This window comes from Equus quagga, chromosome 3 (genome assembly GCF_021613505.1).
Source record: "Equus quagga isolate Etosha38 chromosome 3, UCLA_HA_Equagga_1.0, whole genome shotgun sequence".
NCBI classification, from domain to species: domain Eukaryota; kingdom Metazoa; phylum Chordata; class Mammalia; order Perissodactyla; family Equidae; genus Equus; species Equus quagga.
The window spans coordinates 86,434,008-86,443,191 of NC_060269.1; the positions used below are offsets into that span (position 1 = coordinate 86,434,008).

Below are 9,184 nucleotides of genomic sequence, written 5' to 3' on the forward strand. Positions count from 1 at the left end.
GAAAAATACACAAGTTAACTGTGCATGGTGTCCTCCTGCGCAGTCTAGTTGGAAAGACAAAATTGGTGGTGCTGATGGTAATGGAATTATTATATGGTGATAAATAGATGATAAATAACATAGATACATCATGCACAGAAAGATAAATAGTCGGCCAAATAGATATAGAAATACCTAATGGCACAGCAATAGGTAACCAGAACACCTTATATTTATTTGCGTCTGAGTTTACCACAGGGCCGGCCCCCTATAAAACATTGTAAAGTCACCCGATGAAAGGTAACATATGATGCGGGGTCGGTGAGCCAAGGAGTCGAAAGAAAGATTTCTTAGACTCTCAAGATCTGGCAGTAGTGCTCTTTTATTTAGAGAATAGTATGGAATAGCATGGGGACAGGACCCATGGGCAGTCAGAGCTTCTGCTGCCGCCGCTTCTGCTGCCCCCGCTGGCATGGGGACAGAGCCCATGGGCAGGCAGAGCTGGTGCGTGGGGACAGGACCCACGGGCAGTCAGAGCTCCTGCTGCTGCCCCGAGTTGAGGGTTAGGGCTAAATTTAAGGCATAGGTATATGATTCATCTCTTTACAAGACAAAGGAAAGGACATGAAAAAAAGTTAAAATGGTATCAGTGCAGGTGGGGTCTGGTCATTGGGTGATCCCATGACTTTTAGACAAGAATCAAATTGGATTAAGTAAAGGTCAGAAGCCACCACCCTAAATCAGTTACATGAGATTGCCAGACAGCAACCAACGTAAGTTCTTGCCTCTGGCATTGATTAAGAGCTTCCAGAGATAAGACCATCCCCCCTTCTTCCTGGCACAGAGCGGGAGGCATCTTCACAGATAGAGGTTTCCCTTAGAAATGTAAATGTTTCCCAACAAAGGGGCAAACAAATTCCACTCCTTGGAGCCTGAATCTCATCTGTAGTTTTAAAACTAACCAGCCTAAAAATCCTCATCATAAGCCATTTTAAAATTAAGCAGCCTAAAAATCCTCATCAACATATATTGAGGCTCAGGCTCTGCTATTTTTCTATTAAAAAATTGTATTTAAAAAAAAAGTGGGTAGTTTTGACTCACTATGTTGACCAGCAAGAAATTCATCCTTTTTGCTGCTTTGAGCTTTTGCTTTATTTGCTTTTACCAAGCACTCTAAACTGCTTCTGGGAGTTGTTGACTCAAATACCAGAGCAATAAAAGCAAGAACCAGGAAGGGCTCCTTTATAACAAGAAACAGCAACTCAAAACCGCTACTTCCAGCTGGCCTCAGTCAGGTCTTCCGCAATTGGCTGGGGCTGCAGCGCGGAGCGACTGCTCGCCAGCTCAGAAATCTGGGAGAGTATTTTAACTGTCGTTCCAAATTGAATTTTTTTCTTTTGTTATGTTAAGGAGATGCAATCACCAACCACCCTGAACCAAACCAAGCCTCACCACAAGAGCAAAGCCTATAAACTTTGCCTTATTTTTTGATGCGGGGTCGGTGAGCCGAGGAGTCGAAAGAAAGATTTCTTAGACTCTTAAGATCTGGCAGTAGTGCTCTTTTATTTAGAGAATGGGCAGTCAGAGCTTCTGCTGCACCAAGTTGAGGGTTAGAGCTAAATTTAAGGCATAGGTATGAGAGTTATCTCTTTATGAGACACACACACACACAAAAAAGAGTTAAAATGGTGCCAGTGCCGGTAGGGTCCAGCCATTGGGCGGTCCCACAACTTTTAGAGAAGAATCAAACCGGATTGAGTAAATGGCAGAAGTCACTGCTCAAATATTATCCTCAGCTAAAGACAAAGGAGGATTTTGGGGTGGGGGGTCAGTTACATGAGGTTGCCAGACAGTAAACAACTTAAGTTCTTGCCTTCCCCATTAAGAGTTTCCAGAGATAAGGCCATCCCCCCTTCCTCCTGGCACAGAAAGGGAGGCATGGAGATTTCCTTCACAAATGCAACTGTCTCTGATCAAAGGGCAAGCAAATTCCACTCCTAAGAGCCTGCTTCTCATCTGCAGTTTTAAAATTAACCAGCCTAAAATCCTCATCATTTTTAATGCTAAGATCTCTCCAGGAAGAGTTTGTTATCTTATTGAGATAAACTGCAGTGTATGTGGAAACATGCTTTCCAACTGAGCCAGCACAAGCAAATAACCACCTCTCCTTTTTGAATACTCATTCCCCATCTGAAATGTCCTTGCTTCCCTTAAAAAAAAAAAAAGAAATCTGGGAGGGACAAAGTCCGGGGCAGAGCAAAGCTTCCTAGTTCTGGCGTCACAGCCAGCGTCGTCTTTCATCCGCTGCCTCCGCGTCTCCTGAGCCGGCCTTGGAGGCTTAGTTGCCTCACGTTTTCCTAAATTTGATCGATTCTTCTCCAAGTTGCAAGGATGACTGACAGTGTCCACAGTCCAGACGCTTCTTTGAAACTTGATGGTTGCCCATCACTGGTTAAAGGGAAGCCAGTGTAGTTTTCTGTCTTAAAGGAGCCTGGAGAGAAGGCCAATTGTTCTGCCCCCAGCTGAGGAATGACCGTACATCACGTTTTAGTTTGAGCTAAGCACGGTTTCTGGAGGACAGAGGAAATTTTTCCCTCTCAAGGACAGCCATAATCAAGCCCCAGGAGAAGTCCGATCATGTTAAAGGGAATTATTTCCCTAAGGAAGAGCAGTGTAATTGGATAACCTTTTTCACTCAACTTATTAAAATTTGTGAGAAAACGTACATTACACTTTAGTAATTGTATCTTTATCCAGTTTAATAAGTCACTGTCTCCGGAATGAAGGATAAAATAGAAAATCACCTTGCCGATAGATGACCTCTGTAATTTTTGCTTTCGTAGCCTATATACATAAGTATTCAATATATAACTGGTGATTTAAGAAAATCCCAAAGATTGGTTATTGAAAATAAAGACCCAACTCTGATCTTGTGCGCAGTAAGAGGTTAACTGTCTGTCAGTTTCAATTCAGTTTGACAAACAGAAATGGCAAGCAAGAGGATATTGGAGCATATGCAGAAGCCATTTTGTGTAAACCTAATTTGGCCTGACCTTGTCTTTCCAAAAGGGCCTGACCGAGGCCGAGGCCGTTGAGCATGCATTGTATATCTGCTTTAGATATTCACTACGGCAAGAACAAAGGTCCTTGAGATGAAGGTGCAACTTCCCTCCCCCTCCCAACGTTGGCATTTCCTTAAGGATTAAGCATCTTTCCTTAGGCTAGGAACTGAGCTCAGAATAAACTCTCCCAAATTTTCATTTATAGATTGGTTATGGGTTACTATCGTCGACAAGTTCTTGACTGTAATTGAATGAGGGCTTTTTGTGAGAAGCTACAGAGCTTAGAGAGAGACTTTTGTCATGTGGGTGACTAATGACTAATGGTCACCCTTTACTTCAGAGACAGGATGATCACAAGAAATTGAAGTTCACAAATAATCACGCTCACTTCTCCGTCTTACTTAAGCAGCCTTACACTGTTATAGGGGATGAAGGGATAGTGACGGTCCTGAGGAGGCCGAACTCTACCATGGAGTTCTTGAAAACTCTCGATATTATCTGCAACTTTTTCTCATAGCCCCCAAATAAGAGTTTACAATGGTACTAATATTTGTGTAGAGAGTTAGTTTCCAGAGCTTTTGTTTGATTTTCTTTTCTTTCTTTTTTTTTTTTTTGAGGAAGATCAGCCCTGAACTAACTACTGCCAATCCTCCTCTTTTTGCCATGGAAGACAGGTCTTCAGCTAACATCCGTGCCCATCTTCCTCTACTTTATATGTGGGACGCCTGCCACAGCATGGCTTTTGCCAAGTGGTGCCATGTCCACACCCAGGATCCTAACCGGCAAACCCCGGGCCACCGAGAAGCAGAACGTGTGCACTTAACCGCTGCACCACCGGGCTGGCCCCTTTTGTTTGATTTTCAACAAGCCTCCTAGGAAGTAGAGAAAAAAACTATTTTGTGAACAAATAAATCAGCTGGATTGACTTTTTAAGGTCCCCACAGCAAGCAGAAGCATAACTGGAGCTAGAGCAGGGTCAGTGTTTGTCAAACTTTTTTGCCCAATATCTATAGGAAGAAGTCACATGATTGACTGGCGTAAGATTCCACTTCTGGGAGAACCGAAACTGTGATTAAGTTCAGTCTCAGTTTGGTGACATGGTGCTTAGCATAAACAGCTCCATTTTGAGCCTGTCGTCTTGTTTTTAACAGAAGCCAGCATGAAATTAAGATGCCCCATACATAAAACATTTTATATTATTTATTTATTTTCTAAGGAAGATTAGCCCTGACCTAACATCTGTGCCAATCTTGCTCCACTTTATATGTAGGTCGCCACCACAGCATACCTGACAAGTGGTGTATGTCTGTGCCTGGGATCTGAACCCGCAAACCTGGGTCACCAGAGCAAGGCATGCCTAACTTAACCACTATGCCACAGGACTGGCTCCCTATAAAACATTTTAAACTCACCCAATGAAAGGTATCTTTAAAAACCACAAATATATAAACTATATAAAAGAATAATAACCAATCTCTGGGATTTTCTTAAATCACCAGTTATATATTGAATACTTACATATATAGGCTACGAAAGCAAAAATTACAGAGGTCATCTATCGGCAAGGTGATTTTCTATTTTATCCTTCATTCCGGAGACAGTGACTTATTAAACTGGATAAAGATACAATTACTAAAGTGTAATGTACGTTTTCTCACAAATTTTAATAAGTTGAGTGAAAAAGGTTATCCAATTACACCGCTCTTCCTTAGGGAAATAATTCCCTTTAACATGATTGGACTTCTCCTGGGGCTTGATTATGGCTGTCCTTGAGAGGGGAAAAATTTCCTCTGTCCTCCAGAAACCGTGCTTAGCTCAAACTAAAACGTGATGTACGGTCATTCCTCAGCTGGGGGCAGAACAATTGGCCTTCTCTCCAGGCTCCTTTAAGACAGAAACCTACACTGGCTTCCCTTTAACCAGTGATGGGCAACCATCAAGTTTCAAAGAAGCGTCTGGACTGCGGACACCGTCAGTCATCCTTGCAACTTGGAGAAGAATCGATCAAATTTAGGAAAACGTGAGGCAACTAAGCCTCCAAGGCCGGCTCAGGAGACGCGGAGGCAGCGGATGAAAGATGACGCTGGCTGCGACGCCAGAACTAGGAAGCTTCGTTCTGCCCCGGACTTTGTCCCTCCCAGATTTCTGAGCTGGCGAGCAGTGGCTCCGCGCTGCAGCCCCAGCCAATTGCAGACGACCTAACCGAGGCCAGCCGGAAGGTGCGGTTTCGAGTTGTTTGTTGTTATAAAGGAGCCCTTCCTCGTTCTTGCTTTTTATTCCCTCCGGTATTTGAGTCAACATCTCCCGGAGGCAGGTTAGAGTGCTTGGTAAAAAGAAACAAAGCAAAAGCTCAAGCAGCGAAAAGGATGAAATTCTTGCTGGACCAGCTCCTGCTTCTGCCCTTACTGATCTTTTTCACCTTAGAGTCTTTCCTGAAGCTTTTTATTCCCAAGAAGAGGAAATCGGTCGCCGGAGAAATCGTCCTGATTACGGGAGCTGGACATGGACTTGGGAGACTGACTGCCTATGAATTTGCCAAACTTAAATGCAAACTGGTTGTATGGGATATAAATAAGGTAATAGTGCTTACCATGTTTTTTACTTTCTGGTACCTTTAATCTGTGGACACGTCTGCATTTTACAGGCAGCAACGCCTTGCAGCATCTCTGTAAATTAGGTAGAAAAAATTACTATTGCCATTTTATAGATGCGGGGAAACCGTGGATTAATTAATGTGTTTATGATCACATGAAAACGGACCTAGAGAGTATAAGATTTCCAGTTACTGCCTATCGCAAATTTGACATTATAAATTTATCCTTACTTTTGCCCTGAAAATAATTTGTAATCTCCCCCGAAACCTGATTTCACTGATTCCTCTAACTTAATCATATGGAAAAAGTAATCGTTTGAGCTAGTATATTAAAAGAGTAAGAGGTTTGTACCTATTAAAAAAAAAAAAACCCTACTTGCAGTTCCTGAGATAAATGGGTTTAAAAGATTACACCCAACAGAAAGCAACATTACTCTGCCATAATAATTGCCAAGAGTAAATTTTCAAAATCATCTTTTAGTTAAAAACAATAAAAAAGAAAAAATCTTCAATGTAATGTTGTACTAGAAGGTGTAGCGTTAAGGAAGAGAGGATTTAGAATCTTACATTTGATTTGGCCAGTGGTAGATGGACAAAGGTGTTCTGAGCCACCTGATGGCCTGAAACACCATCTGTACACAGGAGACAACATGCAATGCTGTAATGAAGAGTTCAGACTGTGTGACTCTAGATGACAGCTAACCCAGTGAGCAGGGCGATTGAAATAGCAATCAACAAATACTTATTGAGCACCTGCTGCCTAGATATAAAGAACACAATGGCAAGCAGGAAATAGGGTCCTATTCCCTCAGTCTAGTAGGGAAAATAGACATTAAATAATTCCACATGCAATGTAAGGTACAAACTAGGCCCAGCCTCATCTGCTGTGGTCACAGTAGTGTCCCGCATGGGTGTGGTCAAACTCGGGGGAGCTCTCCACTTCCTCACGGATAACTATTCAACTTCATGGGAAACTTCCGAGAGCTTCGGTTCCTTTTCTGCAAAATGGATAAAATAACACCACTTACCTTTGAGGACTGGGAGGATTATACCAAATAATGCACGCAAAGCAGTTAGCACAGTGTCTGGCACTTGGTAAATACACGAGTGTTAGTATTATTCCTTCACAAAGTGAAGTTTAAGCCAATGTGTAAGGGTTACTTTACACAGCTAGGTGAATGATTCCCAACGCCCAGTGCTGGTTTGTACAAAATTTTCTCTACTCTGGAGCAAAGTGCATTTATCAAACAAATATTGAGCACTCACTCTCTGCCAGGCACTGTTCCAAAGCAGAACTGAAGACACGGCGGTGAGGAAAACACGAACCTCGTGAGCTAGGGATGATCAACAAGACATGCTGTATAATAAAATATGTAATTGTTGGATGGTGATAAGTATCAGGAAGAAATAAAACATGGAAGAGGATAGGGACTCTGTATGGCGGGGAGGGTGGGGATGGGAGAAGGCCTCGATGAGATGAAGACAGTTGAGTCGAGATCAGAAGAGGCTGAGGCTACAGTGAGCCCTTCGCGCAGCTCTGCATAGAGAGATCAGCCATGCAAAGCCTGGCACAAAGTGAGGGAAGGGAGAGAAGTAAAAGAAAGGTCTAGATCTGTGCTGTCCAGTACAGTAGTTGCTAGTAGCGTAGCCACTTGTGGCTGTTGAGCATTTGAAATGTAGCTCATCTGCATTGAGATGTGCTGTGGGTGTAAATACCCATGGGATTTCAAAGACTGATTATGTAAAAAAGAATGTAGAGCATCCTGTTAATAACTTTTGTATGGATTACATGTTGCAATGATAATATTTCATAATAATATTTCAAAATAATATTTTGGATATATTAAGTTAAATCAAATATAATACTAAATTAATTTTTTTTAATGTGGCTACTAGAAACATTAAAATTACGTCTGTGACTTGCATTATATTTCTATGGAACAGCGCTGGTCTCTGTAAGGAACAGAGACTCCAAATCGTAGTGTTCCTGTCGGCCGTGGTTTGTGCTTCAGCTTTTACTGGGGGATCCAGTGGAGGGTTTTGAGCCAGTTTCTACTGAAGAGTTTCCTCCTGCTGCTGGGTGGCAGGGAGACGAGTTAGACCATTGTGATAATCCAGGTGAGAGATGGTGCTGGTTTGTCAGACCAGGGTGGTAGTAGCGGAAGTGGTCAGAAAATGAAGGATAATGTAGTGAGTTTTCATTATGTTAAATTCGTTTAACTTAAATAATCCTTTTATTTTGAGATTATGTCCTTCCTACTTTTTTGTGGGTAAAATATGTATACTTTTAATGAAATTGCAATGATAGTTGTGTTAATTTTTTTTATTAAGATTATGATAGTTTACAACCTTGTGAGATTTCAGTTGTACATTATTGTTAGTCATGTTGTGGGTACACCACTTCACCCTTTGTGCCCTCCCCCCACTCCCCCCTTTTCCCTGGTAACCACCGATCAGTTCTCCTTGTCTATATGTTAACTTCCACCTATGAGTAGAGTCATATAGAGTTCGTCTTTCTCTGTCTGGCTTATTTCGCTTAACATAATATCCTCAAGGTCCATCCATGTTGATGCGAAAGGGACGATTTTGTCCTTTTTTATGGCTGAGTAGTATTCCATTGTGTATATATACCATATCTTCTTTATCCAATCATCAGTTGCTGGGCACTTAGGTTGGTTCCACGTCTTGGCTATTGTAAATAATGCTGCAATGAACATAGGGGTGCATGGGACTCTTGGAATTGCTGATTTCAGGTTCTTAGGATAGATACCCAGTAGTGGGATGGCTGGGTCATAAGGTATTTCTATTTTTAACTTTTTGAGAAATCTCCATACTGTTTTCCATAGTGGCTGCACCAGTTTGCATTCCCACCAACAGTGTATGAGGGTTCCTTTTTCTCCACAACCTCTCCAAGATTTGTCACTCTTGGTTTTGGATATTTTTGCCAATCTAATGGGTGTAAGGTGATATCTTAGTGTAGTTTTGATTTGCATTTCCCTAATGATTAGTGATGATGAACATCTTTTCATGTGTCTATTGGCCATCCTTATATCTTCTTTGGAGAAATGTCTGTTCACATCCTCTGCCCATTTTTTGATCGGGTTGTTTGTTTTTTTGTTGTTGAACTGTGTGAGTTCTTTGTATATTATGGAGATTAACCCTTTGTTGGATAACTAGCTTGTAAATATTTTTTCCCAATTATTGGGCTGTTTTTTTGTTTCAATCCTGTTTTCCCTTGCTTTGAAGAAGCTCTTTAGTCTGATGAAGTCCCATTTATTTATTCTTTCTATTGTTTCCCTCATCCGAGGAGTTATGGTGTCCGAAAAGATTCTTTTGAAACTGCTGCCAAACAGTGTACTGCCTATGTTCTCTTCTAGAAGACTTATTGTTTCAGGCCTAATGTTTAGGTCTTTGATCCATTTTGAGTTTATTTTTGTGAATGGTGAAAAATAATGGTCAATTTTCAATCTTTTACATGTGGCTGTCCAGTTTTCCCAGCACCGTTTGTTAAAGAGACTTTCTTTTCTCCATTGTAGGCCCTCAGCTCCTT

General features: G+C 41.7%; 1 protein-coding gene across 1 annotated transcript in view; it reads left to right on the plus strand.

The window, feature by feature from the left end:
* Positions 1–5,292: 5,292 nt before the first annotated feature.
* HSD17B11 (hydroxysteroid 17-beta dehydrogenase 11) overlaps positions 5,293–9,184 on the plus strand; it is a 39,261-nt gene continuing 35,369 nt past the window's right edge. The window contains exon 1 of the mRNA XM_046656648.1: positions 5,293–5,617. Within this exon, the coding sequence (XP_046512604.1) occupies positions 5,408–5,617 (210 nt within the window). The 5' untranslated portion in view covers positions 5,293–5,407. The remainder of the gene's footprint in view (positions 5,618–9,184) is intronic.